Raw genomic sequence first — 24,603 nt, 5'->3', positions numbered from 1 at the left:
CTTGTTTACCATTTTTTTAATTTTTTTAATTTTCTTTTAATTAAAACTAATAAATAACTTTTAATATTTAAAATTAGAAAAATAATATTTTATTATTAAAAAAAATATTTTATTAGATATAAACTTATTTGACCATATTAAAAAAGTATAAAGACTTATTTAGCCTAAACTTAAATTTAAACTTATTTAATCTCTCTCAAAAGTATAAGGATTTATTTGATCTTTTTTCCTATTTATTTATTTCATAGCAATTTTAAATTGAAGTTATAAGTTCACCATTCAATTTTCTTTTCAGAAAAGAAAAAAAAATAAAAGGAAGTAGGTAAGTTTTATAAGAAAACAAAACTGGTGATGATGGGCTTAGGCCTTAGAGCAGTTTGGTTACATGCATATTTTTGGTTTTTAAATCTGTTGAGATTTTTCAATTATTTATTTTATATAAACTTTTTGTTTCAATTAAATAACTATGAATAATTCAATCTTTCATAGCCAAAAGTCTTGTTTTACAATCTTTGGATAGATAATAGAATAGAGAGTCCAGTGAAAATAGCCATTGTAAATAGCCTTTTGAAGGTTTAAGACTCCATTGGAAATGAGGATAGAAGTCTGTGTGACAATGGACGCTTATTAAAACTATGTCAATTTTAATAAAGTTATTATTCTGATATAAGTTACACACACTACCAATCACACCAAAACACTCAGCCTTACTTTTTATTTTCGCTCAAAAGACACCTTTTTTTTTTCTCAATAGATAAACAAATACACACACTACTCAATTATGAAAATGAACATTTATTAAAATCACGACAATTTTAAAAAGACCCTTATTTTCATATAAGCTACACACGCACGTTGTCCACAACCGATGTGAGATCCCGAAGGACCAATCGTGGCTCAAGATGAAAGCGCACAATTAAAGAGAAAAAAAAAAAATCTCATGTTTTAATCTTCTTTTGAGTCGAAACTTCCTAAAAGAAAATATGGAGCAAGCAATTACTGGATACACACTTAAATTTAGACCATATGCCTGCACCATTCTAATCTTCTGAAAGGTTAATCAAAAGGGATGTATCTGAGACATTTTGAGAATTCAACAACATTTTTAGTGAACCTGTTCGATAAGATGGGGTAATATTATGTTCAAAGTTTATACTAAAGTTAGACGTCCACAATCTAATAATTGAATTAACGAATATTTATAGATTGATATGAACCATTTCCACATACAATATTCAAATAAATGAACGTACAGATTTAAGGTGTCCTGGGCATGTCATGGTACAATAATGTCTTTCAAAGTTAATGTGATCTAAAAAAGTGATGCATTGGAACTAGTGAACAATACAAGACGAGATTCCCACACTAATCTTAGCTGGAATTCTTCGGGAAATTCAAAACACGGCCAGCATCCTATATAATAAGGAAGAACTCATCACCCATGGAAAGATCAGTGCCCATTTCTTGCCCAACAAATATGGGACATGTCAATAAATGGAGGCAAGGCAACGGATTCAACCACGTTCGGATCTAACTTATACACTAGATCCATCAGCCCTAACCTTTAGCACAAATTTATTTTTTAAATGAATCCATACAAGTGTAGAAAGATATAAAAAAATATACCATTCAACTACCCTCCCACCCTTTAACAACAATAACAACAATTGAGCCATAATGCCAAACTAGTACTCCTCCCACCTGTTAACATTCAAAGACCTAAAAAGAAAAAGAAAACTAATTAGATGATTTCACCTTGTTGCAATTGGATATTGTTCTCCAGTAGGCAAATATTTTTAATAAAGGTTTGACCCAAAAATTAAGGTAACGGAATCCACGAGCGGGCACCAAATAAAGAAACAAATATGACGAGGTGGGAAACCTATAATTGATGGCTAGGCTCTGTTTTCATAAATGATGCAACTGAAACAGAGTGACACACGCGGAACATATGGCAGTTAATACACCTGCTCAGTAATTCCAAGTTGCCTTCTCACTTCAGTTAGCACGAGAAGATACAAAGCACAACAAAATGTGCGGTCATAGAGAAGCACATTGGCATGCCTGAGTTATAGAAACAATCACATCATGTTCATAGGGATGTAAATTTACCGAACTTCTGTGCCATGCTTCAAATGTTTTGTTTACTTCAATTATGTTCTACGTACTACTACAATGAGTCAGCATTTTCCATACATGGGTTTTACACATTCTAAAATTTCAACTTAGGCTATGTTTGGTAAGGCATAATGGAATGTAATATAGTCAAATATTCCATTCTAATACAGTGAAATATTTGACTATACCCTTCCAAATGTAGTCTAAAGTGATGAATCCAATCATCTACAGAATGTACTTGAATTGTTCAGTACAAAGTGAAAAAGGAGAAATAACTAATCAGCAGCTTTTAGATGATGAGCAACATAGCCCATACTAACATAAAAATAAATTAAGAGGATAGCCTGATTTTGAATAAATGATGCCTGTAAGAATACATAAAATCTTACCAGCCAAGCACAATGAGCACAGCATTTTAACTTGTATAATTCGGAAGTAGATCTTGCATTGGTACAATCAAGAACGAGGAGCTGCTAGTTGCTGCTTCTTTATCCTCTCCCCATGTTTTACCATACTGTATAAACGCAAAACAAGCAGCATCTATCATCACAATTCTCCAAATACCTTTTTTCAGCTTAGATACAATCTAATCATAGTTATCATATAAATATATATCTCAACTTAGGACATTATGGCATGGGAATTACTTATCTAGAAGATGGTTTTACTAGAAATAGAACTGGAATATTAAACATAATTAAACACCTATTCCTCCAATACATTATTCTAGAATTAGAGTTGATTGGATTCACATTCAAAGACAAATTAAATTAGTTGACATAACACTCACAGAATCACATTACGTAAAAGCAACTATTAACAAGATGATGCTACTGGAAAATACAAAAACTGCACAACTAGATCACAAATCAAACCTGCATCCATGACCAGATTTGGTCACACGTAAGACAGAATCTCATGTAAATAATTACCTTTTGAACCACATGCATCTAGTTTTCCACAAACATGAGTGTTGAGTTATTATAAAAAATTTAGTATAAAGCTAAGTCCAAGTAAATTAAAGAATACAAGTTTCTGAATCTCAAACATGGAGAAGTTTGGATCAAAATTTTTGAAGGTTTTACTTGTACACATGGCGCATGCATGAAGTCTACACAGACAAAAAGTCTCTAGTTAAGCTACTTGCGGGCTTTTTCCAAGAGAACACAAATTTACTCATACCTTTCTCATCAATAACTTTCTTTAGGACCTAAGATATACTGTTCACATCAAGAAATTTTGCTGGACATTGGAGAAATTTACCTAAACAGATTCCTAGATTTGACTTTGATTTAAGAATCCTAGGCCCTATTTTGCAACTCCAGTATGCTCAAAAAGTTTGTTCTTAAACAGTCCGAAATTTTAATATCATGTGAACATAATCTCCACAAGAAAGAAGATGTAGGAATGTAAACCTGGGAAGTCAATACAACTATCACAAAATAAACAACAAAATAAAAAGCATTGTAATAAATACTTCTACTGTCCGCTGTGGACCCAAAATTATATCATTTTCTTACAATTCCAGAATCCCAATACCACAGAATGTCCAATTTATGCACACTCTGCTTCTAATTTATAAGGAGCATATTTATACAAAGAAAAATGGACATCAGATCCCCACCCCCACCCCCCCCCACCCCCCAAAAAAAAATGAAGAAAAAAAAGAAAGAAAGAAAATAGAGAGAGAGAGAGAGAGAGAGATTTTGAAATTTTGCAGCCAGCAGCATGCAACACCCCCCCCCCCCCCCAAAAAAAAAAAAAAAAAAAAAAGGAAGAAGGAAAGAAAATAGAGAGAGAGAGAGAGAGAGAGATTTTGAAATTTTGCAACCAGTAGCATACAAGATTTCAGAGCACTTTTTACATCATATATTCAAGCACAAGTTGAAACCTGATATCATGAGGGGTGATAAATATCCATTGGGATCCTTGTGCCAATGCAAAGTCCACTAAAGTATCTAAGCTTATCTTCCGGCTAACTGCATCCTGGACATCCGTGCAAGCAAGAAATCAAATTTATCGGGAACTGCATCCTCAAAGAGATAATATTTTGAAAGGGACATAATGCATCCTCTGTACCCTATCATAGTGTGTAAATTAGGAATTTCACACCCAGCAGTAAGAATTCAAACACCAGGCCACCTTTTAGCAAACCCTTAATGCACATTCAAATATATGCGATAACTTGCCATTAATACAGCAAACTCATCAATACACATTCAAATATATGCAATACTTACCATAAATACATCAAACTCATCCATTGCTCGGAATGGAGATTCTGTCATCTCATGAAGAGCTAATGCAAAGCACAGCGTTGAAAAAGAGCGTTCACCACCTAAATACAACAAACAATTACAAAAAGATATGCAGTTAACAATGGTAAAAAAATAAAATAAAATCCTATTTCTTATAATAATTCATAGAATCAGACAAGCATTGGAGATGAGCAAACCTGAAAGCCCTCTAGTGTCGTGGACGGTGCTGCTTGATGCATCTTGGGGCATCTTTACCTAACAGGGAAAAAGATGCAACATAAGGTAAAAGGCAATAAATAAACATAAATGGACACAAGATGTCCATATCCAGAAGAAATTGTAGAGTGGCATAAGAGGGTAGGCTTATTAATCTAATGTATAGAAGTAAAGCTTATAACCATTGTATAAGAATCTGAGAACATTTTGCTTACCTCTACTCTAAGGGCTTTTCCTTCATAATCAACTTTGATATTCCCGCTAATCCCTTTCTTTCCTAAATGACCATTAAAACTAATTGCAAAAATACATAGCTCAGAAAAAAAAATGACAGTACTTTTGGAATGATAAAAAGAAAATCAATCACTCTTAAAGTTAAAAGGGGCAAGGGGGAGGGAGGAAGAAAAAGAAAGTGTTTTCACTTAAGGAAAAAAACCATGCATACTTCCAAGTCAGCTGCCGCTTCAGAAGAGCACTGTTCCTCTGAAACTTGTTCCGACGCAAATCTAGGGCTTCCTGACAAGCCTGCAATTCAAAAATGGATGGAAAAGAGAAGATGGGGAAAAAAGAACAAAGAAATAAGAAAGCATGAACTTTAACATTGTTCAAATATTAATTTAGTGTCTATGCTCAATTGGTTGAAAAATGAAGAAAGGTAAGAGAAAAAAACAATGAGAAAAGATGTAAGACAAATTAGATGAAAAAAGAAAAAAAAAAAAAAAAGCAGCAAGACTGGCACAGAACCTTGCATATAGTGCCCACTACTTGTAATTGCTTCATTCATTTTTCCCTTTATTTTTTTTGCCTCCACAAACTTTGATCACATAAGTGTTTTTCCCCCTTTTCAAGCGCATTGCAAATAATTTAAGAAACTGGATATTGCCTTTAATTAAAAATAAAGCAAGACACAGAGCTTAGCTTTTAAGCATAGATCCAAATAACATGGTCTATGCATACAAGGAGAAAGTAAATTAGGTAATAATGTAAAACAAAAGTGTGGCTTATTTTTGACAAAAGAGATAGTGCGCTTGGAATAAATTAACACTTTCACTCGTATATAAATCTAACCTAGATAGATTTAGTGTCCAAACCTAAATAAAAAATGAAAACTAGATAACATATGACTTACCTTCAACTTTTCTCGAAACCCTTGGTACATTTGTTGTTTTCTTAATATTTTACGCTGTTTTTTCTCATACAACATTCTCAGGTCATCAATAGAGTCAGAGTACCTACCACAATAAATAAATTAAAGAAAAACTTATTATTTGGAAAAATAAGATTGTTGACTATTGTTTCAAGTGATGCAAGAAGACAGATCATGACTATACAACTGGCTCTCATGCTGTAGTCTCTGACTCAATCTATATAATTTGGCACTGAGTTGCTCTGGGGTGCTCCCATCCCAACCTCCTAAAGCTTCAATATCAGTTTCAGGACAGATAATAGAAGCCTTTCTGGAACTCTCCTACAGTTAAACAAAACATAAAATAAGGTCCAGCTTGATGCTACAGCAATAACTTATGTTTAAATAAATTCACCATGGGCAAAGGGAGGATATAAAGAAGCCAAACCAACTTTAAATTAACACTGAAAATAACAAAATGGAGACAGTAATGGCACCTAGTTTTTGGCTTCAAAAATACCACACTAAGAATATGCAAAAACAAGAGTGTGACATGTGCCAGGCGCAGAAGGCCTGAATACCACCCACAACAACCCACACACCCCCCCCCCCCCCCCCAACAACAAAAAGGTCAGAGAAGTATGTATGTAGTAAATATAACTTATGTAGCAATCCAGACACGCATGAATACACTACTAGAAGCAAATTTCAGCTAACTTGCGTTAGCTCAATGGATTTTATTTTAGTAGGTTTTTTCTCCCTCAATTAAGAGTTTGGCCAACTCCATATACAGAGCACAAAAATGTACCTTTCGGTTCTCTTCAAGCTCTTGATAATGTGCCTCTGCTGCTTTGATATCAGGAAGGACCTTGTTAGTCATTATATTTTCATAATGGGCCTTCTCCTGAGATAAAATTTTATTCTTGAACAAGCTTCCACAAACAATAATTAAAACAAAATTCAGTAATCACAAACAGGAGATGAGTATTAGGATAGGTAACCGCTTCTGCAGCTTGTAAATCTTTTTCAATCTTCATTAGCTCACCCTCTGCTTCTTCAAATGCATCAAGTTCTTCTTTTGCTGACTCTACATTTTTTTCCCAATTAGGATAAATCATAATTGGAGATATTTTTAACTGAACATTAAACTATAAGCAATTAGTATATACCACATAAATTCTCAAATGATAACTTGAGGTCCAGAGCCTTTGCCTCAGCTTCATCCCTTCTGACTCGAAGCGTCTCCAGAAAATTTTTTCTTTCTTGTATCTCCTCATGGAGTTTCTGGAAAACATTTACAAAGGAGATTTTATATGGGAAAAAGAAAACATGTACCCCTTACTGAAAGGAGAAATTGCAAATCTAGGTAATATCAGCTTCATATGCAACCCCCACTCAAATACAAGGGTAAGAAATGGAACAAGGAACAAACTGAAATTTCTTGATGAAGCTCGTCAACAGTTGATGCAGCTGGTGAACTCCTTTCAGTAACGTATGACTTTTTCAAATCTCTTAGTGCTAGTGTCTTAGTGGCCAGAGCCCGCTCAGCGACCAAGCATCTCTCCTACACCAAGCAAAGTAAATGGTATTTATACACACATAAGCATGCCTACATGACATCAGAAATGAATCTTCAATTACTGATGGCATTCAAAAAGAAATCCAAAACTGAACCTAAAAAGTCAATGAAAATAGGATATTCCAAACTGAAAAAAGCAGAATCAATTTTTGAGTTTTTTTTCCAGTTTCAGTTCTTTTTTAGCATCCTTAACAAAAAGAGTTTTTGCTGGTGAATCAACAACTTGAATAGAAGCATGCATCATATCATATCAGAAGTGCTCTCACTTCACCTATTTTTGCATGAAGTCTAGTTGTATATATGGGCCGTTAGAAGCACATGCACAGTGAATAAAAAACACTATGTTGGTTTACTCACCACTTTAGTAGAAGCATAGGCATTTGTGAGAATGCACACATATAAAAGGCTAAAAGAAGAAAATTACAGCTTCGAGTACAAAACAGCAAAATGAAAATTATTGAGCAGATTAAAATATTACAGAAAAGCTTATAACAATGTATTATCACCTTTGCATTCTTCAGATCACCTTCAAGATCCTGAAGATTTGCCTCCCTAGCCCTTTTCCTTTTCCTGCATTCCTCAGCATTCATTTTAAAATCTGATATACGTTGTTCAAGATTCTTAATTTGATGATCATAAGAGCTACACAGACGGCCTGTTCTAAATTTCTTATTCGGAGGAAGAACTGTCTGGACTGACCCACGAGAAAACCTAAGAAGGAAAAAGTGATAAGTACTTGTAAAACCAGCAATATGTTGCTCATCCAGTGCATAGAAACTGCAAATAGAAATAAAATCTACAAGAGCAGAACAAACATGCATCCCAAACTGACATAAATAGCAAGGGATTGAATTTAGGTGCCAATTTTCCTGTCCATCAGGATAAATTGATGAACATGTTAAAATTTTCAATGATCTTTAGATACTAGCTGAAGTAGCATAGGGAAACTACTACTATTTAGGGCTGAGCTGAAATAACATAGGGGAACTGTTACTATTTAGGGGTTAGCAATATCGGTTCTAACCAATTAACTGAACCAATTTGGTTTTTCGGTCTGGTTTTTGAAAAAATTCAGTTTGGTTGCAGTTAGTAAATATTTAAAAATGGGTTTTCCAGTTCAATTAGGGGGAAAAAATTAACAAAACTGATTTATCCTACCCCTAGTATAAAACTAAAATTTTCCTATAAAACTAAAATTTTCCCCTTCCACCCTCATTTTCTCTTCCCTTTTCTCCGTCACAAGCAGCCACAACCCACAGTTCCAATTCCCTTCTCGATTCTTCGTTCTTCCCTTATTTGCTTCTTGTTTCACCATTCCTCTACCATCGTCATCTGCAGTGCAGTCCACCCAGCTCAACCTGTTGACAGTTGTTTGCCCATTTCCATATGTTGGAGCCCTCAGCCTCACCGTCCTTTCTCTTCCATTCCCTTTCCCCTCTTTTCTTCCCTCTTCCCTCTCCCCCATGTATTGAATAGGACTCTGCTACCACTGTTGCTTTTGATGACATACCAGAACAGAAGAGGGTTTAAATAGTCCCCTATGTTTGGAGAAAGTGGCAAATGAGGTAGAGTTCAAATTTTCTTGGTTCCATTCTACAATTTCATTTTCCTGTTGATGTCCAACAGCAGCATTTGGTTTTTTTTTCTGTTGAGTTCAAATTTTCTTGGTTCCATTCTACAATGCATTAATCCCTGCTTTCTTTCTGATAAAGAAGAAGGTTGCCTTGTAGATAGAGGGGTTTGTATCTTTCTCCTTAACTTCATTTAGGCATTCTTGAATGGTTGGGCTTGATTTGAGCCAAGAGAACAGCATGCAGAAAGCAGAAATGGGTTTTGTATTTGGGCTATACAGATTTTAGTTTACAAATTTATGTGTTGACTTGTTTGGGTGATTTTATCTATTAATTAAGGACTAATTTATGTTCAATTTATGCTTTTGTATTTTGTTGAACTGCTGTATTAAGGTTTATGTTTTGACTTTGAGCATGTTGTTGAGGCTCTGTCTTTCTCTATGGAACCAACAAACCAAACTGGCTTGGTTCAATTCAATTCCTCTCAATTTGGTTCAATTTTCAAGTTTCGTTCGATTTGGAACTGAACTAACCAAATGCTCACCCCTGGTATTATTGTTTGAATGAGTACATCATTAAACCCTTTCATGCATGCTTGGTGAACCTATTGGAGCGTGATGCAATGAAACAAAATTTCGACTCATTGTTCTATTGAATTTTTGTTTCATCATATTCTATCAAACATACTCTCTGGCGAGTATGCTTGCTAGAATATAATTTTTGCTTTTAGAGCATGTTTGACAAAATGTAATGTAGCATAATGAAATAAATAACAGCTTACATTTTATATCCATCTAAGGTGTAAACCTCCTTTAGATGTGGGATCTTCTTGTCAAAAGCAACAGCTTTCCCCAAATCGTAATTTTCTACAAGCACTAACCTCTCAGCACTGCCCTGGAAACATAAGCAAAACAACAACAAAAATATTAAGGTGTGCCAAAAAGAAACCCAAACATCATGGAGGAAAGTAAAAAACTTCAAAAAAAAAAAATCAATAAAGTTAAATAAGAGAGAACAAATGACAAACAAAATAAATTACCATATCCACCAACACATTTAACACAGTATCATTTTCAGAATGTATAACAGAAAGTGCAGTTGGGTTATTTGTTTGGGGAAGCATGCTAGACGGTATGTTCAACCTACACAGGAAAGTAGGTTGGTCAAACAGTAAAAGTAGGATAACAATCCAACTGAAGAGACTGGTAAGCAAACAATAAAAGTAATCAGTAAACTACCTTGGTCTTGAGAAGTCATATATGATAATTTGAAGGTTATTATATTTTGCCTCTCTTGCACAATCTCTCAAAAGATTCATATCCCTATGGTTTGTCACAATAAAAGCATTGAGCAACCTCCCAATGGCATTTTCAACAGCAGGAGCCCATGTATCACCATTGACCAGTGTCTGCAGTGCATAATCATTAATCAAGATGCTTTAGTAGGCAATCGGAAGAATGCCAGAGTAGTTCATCCAGAATGTAAAACACATTTTATTAAAAGGGAAGATGAAAGACTCAGTTACCTCCAAAAGGGTATCAAAATATCAAGAAAAGAGAACAACTGAACTCAATCAACCTAAATTCCAAAGTAGTTAGGATCAACTACATCAATCCTTTTCCTCCTCCTAATTTATATACTTGACACCATTCATAAATTAGCGCACAAATAAATTAGTGGTTATGCTCACCAGGTGGGCACCAATTGGACCTATAGGCGGCTTATTGAACTTATGGTGAAATCTTTCAATAATATGAAGAAGATGAATCACCTTATCTCCCCCAAAGGCTGTAACCTGCCAAGGGAACTTTCTATTGAGCAATATTGTCATAATCAACTTTATGTTATAAGCAGAACCTACATTTACACAAATCAAAAAAGTTGCACAAACCTTGTTAGTTTTGTGTTGCCGGAGCTGTTGAATGGTTCCACGAATCTCACGTTCCTCTTTTTCATAATTTTGAATCTAAACAACCAAACACTTGGATCATTTGACCATATGTATCATATTACAGGAGAAAACATTAAACTATTTTGAACTCTCAACAGATTAATATAATATGCATAGATCAGGAGCCATCATTCCTGGCAAAGCTTCCATAAGAGAAATAAATTTTCACAATATGACCATCGACCTGACATTGAATGCTCTCACAAGTCACAATACTCAACTCAAATAGAAGTCTGAAATTACCACTATATAGTGTTTCAAATTAGGTCAGTACAGTCCTTCCTTTACATAACTCAAATCAGAATGGATCGATATTTCTTGCCATTCCTTAGTGGTAAAAAGGTTGATTCCACAACACATCAGCAATTAAATTTTATGTAGACCACCACAGTAAATGACAAGTATGAAAACTAAATGAAAAGCTTCCAAAAAAGATCAAATAAAACAACAAGAATAACTTTTCCTAATCATATTCCACAACAAACCAACAATTAAATTTTATGCAGACCACCACCGTAAATGACAAGTATGAAAACTAAATGAAAAGCTTCAAACAAAGATCAAATAAAACAACAGCAATAACTTTTCATGATTATTTCCAATTTTAGGAGTCACTTTGACCAATAAATAATGCCCGTGCCAAAGCAAAAATCTAATGGTTATGACTGCTAACTACAGGACTCGAGGCATTCAACTCAACAGATTTAAAATTCTAGAAATTTCTTCAACCTAAAAATAGACTTGACAAGAGAAGAAAACTATATAGCCAAGATCAACAGCACATTACATTTAACTATGTTAAGCATCTCTATAAGACTATACCTCTTCGCTTATCTTTCTGATTTCATTCATTCCCTTGGACACACTTTCTGATAAGACCCTTTCATCTTCCTTTAACCTGAATTGTTATTTAATTTAACAGTCAAGTAAATTATAACTTGAGACGGATGAAATATAAGCGCATTAAATGGAAAGGTTTAACCAAAAAGAGTAACCTTAATAGTGTGGAATTAGCATCATCAACCTTGTACTGGAGTTCCTTTAACTTCTCCTCTATTTCAGATTCCTCAGCCTACAGGGAAACCAACATTGGAAGAAAGAAAATAAAAAGCTCGTCATCATGAACATTATCACCACAAATCAAACCCCTGATATCTTCCTTTAGTTCCCTAGCATTTCAAAAGAACAGAGGATAGGGGAATTTCATTTCATAAGCACAATAAACCATGGAGACTCAAAAAGAACCAAAACATGAGGATTAGACAGATTAAATAAACCAATAATCCTTACTGAAAGCAAACAGAAAAACCTGAGTATTTTTAACATGTTGTTCCTGAATATCCTGGACTTCTTGTTGAAGCGAGCTTGCACGCTTCAGTATGCTCTGAATGCGCTTGGTTTCACGGCCATGCTGCTCTTCTAGCTCAAGTTTCTGTTTTGTTGCCTAAAAAATAGTCTTCACATCAACAAGGCATGTGAAATTATTGAAACTCAAACAAACAAAGAAAAACTGTTGAAGAAAACATGTAACCAGTACGGAGGCTTGCAAAATAATCACATGGGTGCGCCATGCACGCGAACTAAGACTGAATTTTTACTTTGAATTCACTAAAAATCCTTAGTCTAGTGCAACAGACACATTAATTTGTTTCTTTGCTGTTCTTCTCTTTTAACACATCTATAAGAGGGAGAAAAGGAAACAGAAAGAAAATAAACTAAGAAAAAATTATGCCTCCATCACAATTTTATGTTAGTCCAGTTTCTTGCCCTTAGAAATGAATAGATAAACCGAGTTCCTACATACCGAGGAAATAGAATGTCGCAAATCATCCTGCTTTCTCCTCACTTCTGACGTCTTCTGCATCATGTGTGCAATTTGTGCCTTCTTTTTTGTGAAGAGGTCCCTCAATGACTCCACCTTTCCCTGCAAAATAAATATGTGGTGTGCTTTAACTAAATCTTATTCCAATAATTTATGATAATATCTTTATAAAAAAAAAAAAAAGGATTATTAAAGAAGACATCACTCACAGACTATAATAGCGGAGAAAATCTGTAGCGCATTGGACTTAACCATATTCAGAGAAAAACAATGTCATCATGCCAAATGCTAAACAGTTAGGGTTAAAGAGAAACAAACCAATGTCAAGATTCAAGAATAAAGCAAGATTGGGGTTCAGTGTAATTTTCTCTGGTACAGACTGCCCAGTAAAAATGCTGGGAATTTTTTAGGAATTTCATATTGAACAAACAAAGAACTTCAGAATGAAAAGAACGGGGAGAGTGGAGGCACAGCTTTCTATTGGAATAGTAAAAACTAGGATATTCATGAAAAGAATGGAGTGTATAAATGATGCATCTAAAAAGAAATAACCAGCTACTTTCAGCGAATTAACAGATTTGGCGATTTTGCATTTATCTTGTGCAGGAACCTAACTCCGCCTAAGTAGTTTGTGCTTAGCCGGTCCCAAGCCCAGATAAAGGAGGAGAGTTACAGTAAGTGACAACTAGCGTAAAAATTTCGTCACACCTTATGATATGGATTCAAATGATATAAACGTTGGGGAGTCCTCTACTTACGACGCACTACATCGGAGCCCGGGTGCAGTGAGAAATATGCAAGGGTGTAAGGGGTTCACCGAACGCAACGCGCCATGCCAGCGCCCGAGTGTGGTGTTAAATGAGCAAGGATTCCCACATCATGGAAGGGTGTGGGTAAAGAAGTTAGTCCATAGGACAAATAGCAGAACAGATAATAGAACAGAACACAAGATAGGCATAGAGAATAATAGAAGATATCATAGAATGAGGTCAAATAGGAAGGAACATGATAGGAGGAGAATCAGGGTTGGTACTTGGAATGTTGGATCACTTACAGGAAGATTAATTGAGCTTGTGGATACTTTGGAAAGAAGAAGGGTAAATATTGCTTGCATTCAGAAGACTAAATGGGTAGAAGAGAAAAACAAGGAAGTGGATAATTCAGGGTACAAACTGTGGTTTACCGGAAAGGAGAGGAACAAGAACGGAGTGGGCATAATTATAGATAGGATATTGAATGATGCTGTAATAGCTGTGAAAAAAGTAGGAGATAGAATTATACTAGCAAAGCTAGTACTAGAAAGAGAAACAATAAATGTAATTAGTGCTTATACCCCACAAATAGGACTAAATAGTGAGAGTAAGTAAAGGTTCTAGGAAGATATGGATGATTTAATGCAAAGCATACCGAACGAAGAAAATGTTTTCATTGGTGGAGATTTGAATGGACATGTAGGAAGTGATAGGCAAGATTATGAGAATGTTCATAGAGATTTTGGTTTTGGCAGCCAAAATGAGGAGGGAAAAAGCATCCTAAATTTTGCTATGGCATACGACCTAATATTAACAAATACCTACTTTATAAAAAGATAGTCACATTTAGTGACTTTCAAAAGTGGGTAACATAAAAGCCAAATTGACTTCCTCTTAACCAGGAAGACAAATAGAACTCCATGCAAGAATTACAATGTCATTCCAAGATAGGTTTTAACAAGTCAACATCGATTAGTGGTCTTAGATGTCAAGTTTAGGAACAATTCAAATAAGGTCAGAAGAATAAGTGTAGCTCGAACAAAGTAGTAGGAGTTCAAAAGAGTAAAGCAAGTGAAGTTCAAAAATGAGCTTCTCGAGTCTGAAGCATATAAGCTGGATATGGAGGCCAATGGTATGTGGATACAGATGGCATCAAAGATTAGAAAAGTAGCTAGAAAAAGTACTTGGAGAGTCTAGAGGACATGGACCACCATCAAAAGAGAGATGGCGGTGGAATGAAGAAGTACAAAAGGCAATAAAGAGAAAGAATGAATGGTATAAGAAATTACCTAAGTGTGATAATAATGAGACATTTGAACAGTACAAGATAGCAAAGAAAGAGGCAAAAAAAGCAGTTAGTCAAGTAAGAGTGCAGACCTTTGAAAAGTTATATGAGAAACTTGGAAATAAAGAAGGGAAGAAAGATATTTATAGATTAGCAAGGAGGAGAGAAAATAAATGTCAAGATCTCAATCAAGTTAGGTGCATTAAGGATAAAGAAGAAAAAGTGTTAGTGAAAAATAAGGACATTAAAGAAAGATGGATAAATTATTTTGATGATCTCTTTAATAATAGTCAAAATGATAATTGCGTGAATATAGACTACAGAGCAATAGAAAAGAATGTGAATTATACTAGAAAGATTAGATCTTTAGAAGTAAAGGAAGCACTTAAGGGAATAAAAGTAAGTAAAGCCTGTGGACTCGATGGAATACCAATTGAAGTGTGGAAGTATTTGGGAAATATGGGAGTGGCATGGTTAACTAAATTGTTTAATAAGATTCTAAACTCAAAGAAAATGCCTCATGAATAGAGGAGTATTTTAGTACTTATTTTTAAAAATAAGGGAGACATACGGAGTTGCTCAAACTATAGGGGAATTAAACTCATGAGCCATATTATGAAGTTATGGGAGAGAGTTGTGGAACATCGACTACGTCATGATACTTCTATCTCTCCCAATCAATTTGACTTCATGCCCGGTCGTTCAACTATGGAAGCGATCTTTCTCATTAGAAGGTTGATGGAGAAATATAAAGATGCAAAGAAAGATCTGCACATAGTTTTTATCGATTTGGAGAAGGCTTATTTTAGTGTTTTAAGAGATGTCTTATGGAGAACATTATAACAAAAGAGGGTATCTATTAGGTCTATACAAGTGTTGAAAGATATGTATGAAGGAACAACTACTATTGTGCGCACAATAGGAGGGGATACAAGAGATTTTCCTATCTCAATTGGATTACACCAAGGTTTAACTGCAAGTCCTTACCTTTTCACATTAGTTTTAGATGAATTGACGAAACACATGCAAGAGAGTATCCCTTGGTGCATGATGTTTGCAGATGATATAATTCTGATAGATGAGACGCGAGAATGAGTCAATAGAAAGCCACAGTTTTGGAGAAATACTCTAAAGTCAAAGGGCTTTAAGTTAAGTAGAACGAAAACAGAATACATGAATTGCAAGTTCAATGAAGGCCGAACTGGTGACAGGGAAGGAGTTAGGTTAGATGGAGTGGTACTGTCCCAAAGTAATCACTTTAAATATCTCGGCTCAGTCCTTCAAGTAGATGGGGGATTTGAGAAGGATATTAGTCATAGGATTAAAGCCGGATGGTTGAAGTGGAGACGTGTCACGGAAGTTTTATGTGATCGCAACATTCCCAATAAGTTGAAAGAAAAAGTTTACCATAGATCCATACGACCAACCATATTATATGATAATGATTGTTGGGCACTGAAGGAGTCGTATGTGTCTAAGATAAGAGTTGCGGAGATGAGAATATTAAGGTGAATGAGTGGCCATACTAGACTAGATAAAGTCCGTAATGAGAGTATTAGAGAAAAGGTAGGAGTGGTGCCAATTGAGAATAAGTTGAGAGAAGGAAGATTGAGGTGGTTTGATAATGTTAAGCGTAGACATACGAAGGCTCCAATTAGACAAGTAGAACACATTAGGTTAGAGGATAGAAAGAAAAGAAGGAGTAGACCTAAACTGAGTTGGAGGAGAGTAGTACAACATGACCTAAAAGCATTACACATTTTCGAGGATTTAACCCAAAATCGTTTAGAGTGGAAAAAGAGAATCCATATAACCAATCCCAAATTTTTGAGATAAAGGTTGAGTTGAGTTGAGTTGTGCAAGAACCTCATGCAACATTAAAATTAACCCAAACTGTGGAAAGAAGCCATGTCATTTGATTGGCTGAAAATTCAACTTGCAGACAAAAGTTTTCAGGAATGTGAATTTCACTCACTAGTTTCTGCTCAATTTTCTCTTGGCAAGCGGGTATTCGATCTTTAAGCTTTCCAATCTTCAAACTTTGATCTTCAAGTTGCTTATCAACATAATAAACCCAGGACCAAGCAAGCTTCTTTTTTAATTGTTGTACCTGCTGAGATATTTCTTCTATATGTTCCATGTTTTTTATTTTCACTTGCAACTCACTGAGTTCCTTTTCTATGGGTTTTATTGTAGCCTCCAATTCATCAACGAGTGCATTTGCAGACCTCAGTTGTTCATATATACTTTGTAACAGATCATTAACTTGCTGCAGAAGAGTCGCCTTGAAAAAAAACTGAGCGGTGAAAGTGTCAATGGAGAACCTACATACTTTCTCTTCAAATCACATACACACACAGGGAGAAATTACCTTGAATTTATCTTTGTCATTTCCAGAATGCAAAAACTCTCTGCTTTTGTCTTGACTCATTATCACACAAGGATTCTCAACATCAATCTGCAGATTATTCATAAAATGCATTCAAGATTCAATGTAAAGAATAACTTCTAAAAGAACAAAATGAAAAAGTATATGAAAGTAAACAGGTCAAAAATTTTTCAGTTCATTGAATGGAAGAAGAGAAAACAAGGAACGTCTTCACTCAATGCTAATCAAGATAACAGGAGAAAATGGGATCAACAAAAGCTACAAGGATAAAAAGAATTATCTGTAGGAAGTTCCATTCAGGATATTCATACTTTTGATTTCCACAATTCCACTTGTTTTAGATGATTTTCGAACATCAATTTGGCCATGAAATATAATGAGTGGCATCAAATAGGCAATCATAACTTTGCCTCAGCTTGGTTTTAGTTCAGGTTTGGAAGACCATTAGAGGGAATTTTAAAAACTAGGTGACTGAAAACAATTGGTAATAAATAAAAAAAAAATTCTCATTTCTTACGAAAGTGAAATTAAGCAAACACTCACATTAAAATGTTCAATGAGCTCCCGAAGTTCCTCTTTTCGACTAGCAACCTTTCTACCTGTCAAATAACTCAGACGAAAAGAACAAGTGAATACAAAAGCTTTCTGCAGTCATGAAGCACTACAGCTTGAAGTTTTGTTTATTTTCAGGTCCTTAGGTTGGATTCAGAGGACTACAAGGACTTGAAATCATCCATATCTAAAATCGAAGCAAGATTCCAAGATTCTTCGTACAAAGGATATCGGGTCATCCTATGATTTCAAATTTATGCTAGTGTCTTCCCAGGTAGATAAAACTAAGGGGGTTAGAAAATTCAGTGAGCAGAGATACCAAAACATATTTTTAAGCACTAATTTGTGAAACCTTCAAAAAGTGAGTTATGAGCCTTTTAACATGCTCAACCATCTATTAGTTTCCTGATGAGACAAAATATAATCATTCAAAAGATGCAAATAATGGATTCAATAAAGTAACATCCATAGGTAATATCCTTCCAGTAGAATCAATGAATCCATTTGGTCAATGGTTCTTAATGAAAGGCAAGTAGATAAATAGCATGATAGCTCTCTGTCTAATACAGTCTAACAGAAATTTTTAATTGTTTTTGCCATTTGCATCTCTTACCAGGATCTGAAAGAACTTGAAGATTTTAAAATGAATTAAAATATTTATTATCAGAAAATTATTTAGACCTTGGAAATCCTTTAGAACTGTGGAGCTTGTAGATTGATTAATTCTGCGCTCTATAATAATGGCATCACCATAGACTTCATGCTTGAAAGCATCCTCTCCTTGATTTTTCACTTCCACTTCAACAACAGCATAACTGTTAAGAAACAATGCCAGAAAAATGTAAGTGGGCAGAAGAATATAATTTCTTTAAAAAAAGGAAAATGACTACATTAGGAATTAAAAGAAAATATTTATGGTGCATATCTGAAAACCAAGCAAAGACAAAATAAAGGAACAACTAAAATGCCTCAAATATCATTATATCCTCTTTTAAACTTCCGCAGCACTCTAGTCTGTAGTATTCCGTAATTTGATAAGTAATTATGCCTTCTGATTCCTCAAAAGTCCATACACACACATCATTCTTGCCATGCTCTATCCTCAAAAGCAAATATAAACAGGCAAAGAACATAAACCTGCAACCAGTTTTGATAAAATCCTTCAAAGTAGATGCCCTCTGAGTCCCTTTGGCTCTGCTTCCGAATGCAATACACAAAGCAGTCAGTATTGCACTTTTGCCGCCTGCAAACACCAAAACGACAACATTCCAACACAATCTATTCATTATCTCCATAATTATCACCACCAATTTAATATAAATTTCTACCAAGTTCAGAAACCTAATCAAGATTTTCAGTTTATAACATAAATTGAATAGAGGGAGAGAAGGCGACTCACTCCCATTTTGACCGGTAATGAAATTGACCCAGGGGCAGAGCTCGATTTGGAGGTTGCTATGGCACATGAAGTTCTCTAATCGGATCCTAGAAACGGTACCCGCTCCGGATCGTGTTGCTGTGGGATTGTAATCGGAGAAAACCCTAGAATCTCCCATTGCACGGGTCTACGGTTTCCTCCTTCCTTGCGAGCCCTACTGCCCTATAAACTGAAGAGACGGAGTCGGGAAATGTCAGTTTGAACGGCTGAGGAGCAAGTACACCGAGCCTAGAAGTGGAAAGAGTGACTCTGTATATGTGGCGGGAACAGGGATTTATAATGTATGACTCGAATCTATGAGGGGCTATTTCGGGTCGTGATAAAATGCGTCCTCTGAATTGGGCCTAACAGGACGCCCAATATCTTTTTTTTCTCAATTAAAAAATCTGAATATTTACTGACATATCATCAGGTAGGCGGTTAACCATATATGGAAACCATTGAAAGATGTATACGTTTACCGAGCAAAGACGAGGGCCTTTCGTATGGATTTAATTTTTACCCATGTGAACTACTTTATCTTCATGCAGACCGAACGTTTTCCCATTCAGGCTTTAGCTTGACAAATGCCGTAATAGCGTTTGGATTTGCATGCCGACAGTGCGTGTTGTTTAATTGCGATATAAGCCTTAGAATAACAGTCTATTCAGCTTCATTTTCTGCTCTAAAATGGTAATTAAGAATTAATTTTAATTAAAATTTCATCGTTGACTTTCTTTCTTTATACCATATATAAGAGTTATTCTACTATTTTCATAAAAAAAAAAATAGTTTACATATTTTCATCTCATCTAGCAAGTTTTAAATATATAATATTTTGATTGTGACTGTAAAATCTTAGTACTGAATTATTTATTTAACTTGTATTTGGGGAAAGTGGTGAACGATAATAATGATAAAATAATAATAATAAAAATATGGGAAATATAATTAATTATGGTACATGGTGATATTAATTTTTATGCTTTTGGGGGTTATTATTTTTACAATAAGAAAAATATTCTACAGTCAAATGAAATGAAATGATTATGGCAATGCATGTTAATAAAAGGTTTAAAAATTTAAAAAGTTGCCCATAATTTTGATAATATGAATTTTTGTTTTTTTTTCAGTAGATGGAGATTTGGATTTGGGCCTAATACAAGGAAGAGTCCATAAAAACAATTAACACCAACCAAAGCCTATCCAAATAAGGCCCATCCAAGAAGAAGTAACCACGGATGGTGCTGCTTACCAAGGCACTTCTGTCACTCACAAAAAATATCAACCCAAGCCAAGTTTGGCGAAGAAAACAGACAACCTCCCGCCCATAGTTGCCATGCATAAAAGAGAGCTTCAAAAATCACTAGCGTCTTCTAGATCTCTATGGTTCCTAGATCTCCATGGTTTCACGAACCCCAGAACAAGTGAAAGCAAAACCTCTCATAACATCCCAAAAATTAACTGAGGAAAGAAGTAGTAGAAATTGGCAACTTACTCGCGCCTTTCAAGCCTAAACAAAACCCAATGCGATGCCAGCCTCAATATAGACAACCTCTTGCCATCATCAACTAAGGAACCGCACTGATACTTGATCTGCCATAAACCTATAAGATATAACCAAGAAGAAACATAGAAAAAAAAAATACACAAAGTAACGCCAATAACCCTCGACATGATCATCCAGCTGCTTGAAAACAAACCAAAATCAATATTTATATTTTAACACAAGAAGTAAGGAGGGAACCCAAGACCGGGTCAAGGGAAAGAAGCCCTCCCCTGCTTCTTTGAGCCAGGGAAGACCAACGAAACAACCGAAAACGAGAGCCGAGCCATAGGGAGAAGAAAAAAATATAAGAGAAAACTCTCCCTCCAAATGGTAGAGAGAGAAAGGGCTTTATAATATGGAGATATCCATACCACCCTAATGTAAAATCTTATTCTTCACCGAGATGCTTATTTCCTTCATACATTCCAGATAATTGACATAGCTTGAGTGAAAAAGAAAATAGAAAAAAATAATATAAAATGATAAGAACAAATAAATAATATTTTTATTTAATAGTTACATGAAGTGAAAAAAAAAAAGAAAAAAAGATAAATTAAATATCTCTTCAAATTTATTTTACCTTTCCACCAAAAATTAAGGTGATAAGAGTTATTTTTCATAACATTAATTAAAACATTTTTTACTATTACATTGTCAATGTGCAAATTACTTTTATTTATTCTTTAAAACTTCCACACATGAAAAAAAAAATTAGGCTTTATTTATTTAATAAAAAATAATTTAAATAGAGGAAATATTTTTAATAAGAATTTTTTTAAAAATATTTTTCACAAAAATATTTTCAATTGTTTAGTGGTAATATTAAAATAATATGTATATATTTATATTATATATTTATAAATACTTTTACATTTTAATAATATTATTATAGTTCAAAAAATAATTTTATTTTTTTTGTTTTCCTTAAAAATAAGTTAACTTTTTCATTGGGTCAGTAAAATATTTTCCGATCATTTTTTTAGCATCCCAAATATTAGAAAATATTAAAAATAATTAGAAAAATACTTTATACAAAACAAATAGATCATCAATTTTTTTTATTTATGAAATAAGAATTTCTCTTATTTATTTTCGGTTCACTATAAATTCAAGATACAAGAAATATGATGAATCCAATTATTAAATATATGTATTCACATATTTATATATTAGATTCATGATAGAATAAGTTTAAATAAAAATTTTTCATAGATGACTCAAGACATGGAAAAATTTGTAGCACTCGTGATTGCAAATTTCCAATAAATAAAACGTGTGCGATTTGGCGGCTGTTAGCCGAAAGACGATTGCAAAAAATGCAATTCAACATTTGTATTTGACAGCGTTCTGTTAATTAAACACATTCTCTATCACTTCAAAATTCTAATAAGTACATTGAATTTATAATATTTTCAATAATTATATATATATTTGCCATTAAACAACACATTCATTGATCTGGAGTTCAATCGACTTGGTTCATGAAAAAAAAATGAACACGGGATCAATTGGATAAAAATTATACTCAAAATCTGAAATTTGTCATTTTCTCAGGTTTGATGGACCCATTTTGTTTAATAAAACAATATTTATGCTTATATTGTTTTAAACAATTTATATATAAAAATTGAAAGTTTATCGTACCCAATGCATATGGTTCTAAGTTATAACGTGAATGATCATAAAAATTTGATTGTATTTGCTGGCATGTGGTATTGCGATTGGCTTGCTAAACATGGGCATGGTAATTAATTAAGACATAATTTAAAATATAAAAATTAAAAATATATAAGAAGTTTGAGCAAAGAAAGTAAGTAATTCTCCATTTGAGGAATGTTGCGTCGGTACATTCAATTAAAAAATTGCCAGCCAATATCAATGTCAAGTGAGTCTGGCAAACGGGCATTCTATTTATTCAGCTCCACCAAGTAATTAAGATAATAGTAGTATTAGATTAATCTTTATAGTCATGAGTTTTTGAATTTGAAGCTGTTTGGCATTTAGAGGGCTCAAATTATTTTTTTAAATAAATGTATGATTTTAAATACTGTTAAAAAATTAATTTAGAAAATTTTTTTTATTGTTTTAATATTTTTATGATTACAATTTATAAAATTTAATTTTAAAATATTTTTTAATTTATATATTTAAAAAATATTTTTTTCAATAGTAATTCTAATAATAATGGCAAACAAACTCTAAAATTATAAAGCTTTTCTCCTGTTTTTATTCATGTTTTCAATATGACCTTAAAGAGATTTTATATTAGAAAAAGAATTTTTTTTCCTGAAAATTTATTTTTGAAAAATAAATATTTTTGTTTATTTTAGTATTTATTTTTGGCAAGGATCGTAATCAGTGTGCACTTTCTCTCATTCTGTGCAAAATGTGACGATTTTTTCTGTCACTTCCTTTATAAGTTCCACCACGTTGTATATATTCGGTAACCCTCCTCCTCTAGTGATAAAGCGGAGGTAAAGGAGAGGGCTTTAATTTATTCTTATCAATGGAGAAGAACAGAATCTGCAAGATCTGTAACAGACGTTTTGCTAATGGCAAAGCCATGGGAGGACACATGAGATCTCACTTGGTCAAACTTCCTCTTCCTCCAAAACCCATCTCATCTCATCAAGCCGAGGCTCCATCTTCAAAATCACCATCCCCATCCTTATCAGCTTCATCTTTAAACTATCCTTTCAGTGAAACCCCCATGCAATCCTATCGATCCGTCAATCATCAGCTCTCTTCGATTTCAAAACCTAATTTTGCTACTCTTCAGGATGGTGAGAGTGAGACAGAGTCACCAAAGAACGCAACCCGGAGAAGATCTAAACGGCCGCGCAAATCAGTAGAGAAAGTGGCTGAATCAGTCGTGAACGTAACCGAGTTAACTGAACAGGTAAGTTCTATATCAGATGTAGCTATGTGTCTTTTAATGCTTTCAAGGGATAAACGTACCACAAAAGAAGTGGTGGGTCATTACATGGAAGATGAAGCCGATGATGAGTATGAGGATGAGTCATTTGGTACTATTCGGTTAGGATCTAAAACTAAAGGAAAGTATTGGTGTGACGCATGCAAGAGAAGTTTTCGATCTTATCAAGCCTTAGGAGGGCACAAGGCTAGTCACAAGAAGATCAAAACTCATCTCAAAGGTGAATATGAGGAAGAGGAAGGGAATAGGAGTGGGCGCGTTAATGACAACAATGATGGTGTTGTAGGCATTGAACGGAGAATGTTTAAATGCCCGTTTTGTGATAAAATATTCGAGTCTGGACAAGCACTAGGTGGGCACAAAAAAGTGCACTTTTCCTACCTAGGCAATGCTAAAATTTCAATTAAATCTGCTGATAATTTGTTAGATTTGAATTTACCAGCAGCTGAAGATGATGGTGAAGTTAGTCAAGATGAGCTTTCAGTAGTCTCCAATCCAAAGACACAGAGAAATTGAGGTAGTGGAATGGCAAGTGAGATTTATGCTTGGAAAAACAGTTTTAAGTTCAGTGAAAAACACTTTTTTTCATGGCTGTGCATATGTTTTTTTTTATATATATATTTTTAACAGTTTGATACAAATGGATTGTTTAGAAATTTGAATAATTTTTTTTTATTTTTTTTCAGAGATTGCCTTTGCAAGTTCCATGGTGAATGGCTCTGCATTTTCAACTTTTCCCAGTCAAAAAGACTTTGTTTGATATTTTTGAATGGGAATATATAACAAAAAAATTCCATTTTATTATTGTATTAATTCTATTAAATATTAAGAGTTTGGAGTTTCATATAAAGAAGTTACAATAGAGCTATCCTTTTTAGCTTAGCTGTTTTTAGCTAACTATTTTCCCAAATTTCACTCAGTAAAAAATTTACAGAGGAAGTCCACGTCCATCGAGGCCTAAGTCCATGTCCATCAAGACCTTTCTGTTGTTGTTTGGATATTAGGATTAGCTTCTTCCTATCATCATCAATTTGCTCTTCATATGGTTTGTACAGTTGGTGAAGAAGTCAAGAAAAACACATC

At 34.1% G+C, this 24,603-nt stretch overlaps 2 protein-coding genes across 9 annotated transcripts; one reads left to right on the top strand and one right to left on the bottom strand.

Moving 5' to 3' along the window:
- Positions 1–1,183: 1,183 nt before the first annotated feature.
- LOC110669601 (structural maintenance of chromosomes protein 6B) lies at positions 1,184–19,365 on the bottom strand. Of its 7 annotated transcripts, none has more exons than XR_002497725.2 (29): positions 19,019–19,363; positions 18,757–18,862; positions 18,301–18,434; positions 17,611–17,666; positions 17,050–17,136; positions 16,654–16,974; positions 12,624–12,743; positions 12,129–12,263; positions 11,815–11,891; positions 11,642–11,717; positions 10,760–10,834; positions 10,559–10,663; positions 10,107–10,276; positions 9,908–10,010; positions 9,650–9,762; positions 7,804–8,008; positions 7,151–7,282; positions 6,888–7,002; positions 6,720–6,805; positions 6,527–6,622; positions 5,924–6,060; positions 5,722–5,824; positions 5,038–5,117; positions 4,808–4,886; positions 4,574–4,631; positions 4,359–4,456; positions 4,010–4,104; positions 2,508–2,632; positions 1,184–1,719 (listed from the first exon to the last, which is right to left on the bottom strand). XR_002497725.2 is itself a non-coding variant. In XM_021831316.2 (28 exons), the coding sequence occupies exons 1-27, from the start codon at positions 19,173–19,175 to the stop codon at positions 2,534–2,536; spliced, it is 3,123 nt and encodes a 1,040-aa protein (XP_021687008.1). In that variant the 5' UTR covers positions 19,176–19,365; the 3' UTR covers positions 1,184–1,719; positions 2,508–2,533. The 7 variants fall into 7 exon arrangements, 5 of the variants coding, with proteins under 5 accessions (XP_021687008.1, XP_057988643.1, XP_021687007.1 ...); XR_009142656.1 differs by having other exon boundaries at positions 1,184–1,413; XM_021831316.2 differs by lacking the exon at positions 4,010–4,104 and having other exon boundaries at positions 19,019–19,365.
- A 3,595-nt stretch (positions 19,366–22,960) lies between these two features.
- On the top strand, positions 22,961–24,397 carry LOC110669588 (zinc finger protein ZAT9). Of its 2 annotated transcripts, XM_021831295.2 has the most exons (3): positions 22,961–23,872; positions 23,963–24,037; positions 24,207–24,397. In XM_021831295.2, the coding sequence occupies exons 1-2, from the start codon at positions 23,092–23,094 to the stop codon at positions 24,034–24,036; spliced, it is 855 nt and encodes a 284-aa protein (XP_021686987.2). In that variant the 5' UTR covers positions 22,961–23,091; the 3' UTR covers position 24,037; positions 24,207–24,397. The 2 variants fall into 2 exon arrangements, with proteins under 2 accessions (XP_021686987.2, XP_021686986.2); XM_021831294.2 differs by having other exon boundaries at positions 22,962–24,037.
- The last annotated feature ends 206 nt before the right edge of the window (positions 24,398–24,603 follow it).

The sequence above is a fragment of the Hevea brasiliensis genome, chromosome 13, assembly GCF_030052815.1.
Source record: "Hevea brasiliensis isolate MT/VB/25A 57/8 chromosome 13, ASM3005281v1, whole genome shotgun sequence".
Lineage (NCBI taxonomy): Eukaryota > Viridiplantae > Streptophyta > Magnoliopsida > Malpighiales > Euphorbiaceae > Hevea > Hevea brasiliensis.
The sequence above is the reverse complement of the archived record's forward strand: the minus strand, read 5'-3'. Positions and strand labels throughout refer to the sequence as shown.

Bases quoted from the DNA above. Each gene is read 5' to 3' on its own strand.
- LOC110669601 (XM_021831315.2), bottom strand. From the start codon at position 19,175: ATGGGAGATTCTAGGGTTTTCTCCGATTACAATCCCACAGCAACACGA. The intron at 17,137-17,610 runs GTGAGTGTTTGC...AATAATCTGCAG, and splicing joins AGCTCATTGAACATTTTAAT to ATTGATGTTGAGAATCCTTG. The intron at 10,277-10,558 runs GTGAGCATAACC...TATGCACTGCAG, and splicing joins GTCCAATTGGTGCCCACCTG to ACACTGGTCAATGGTGATAC.
- LOC110669588 (XM_021831294.2), top strand. From the start codon at position 23,092: ATGGAGAAGAACAGAATCTGCAAGATCTGTAACAGACGTTTTGCTAAT.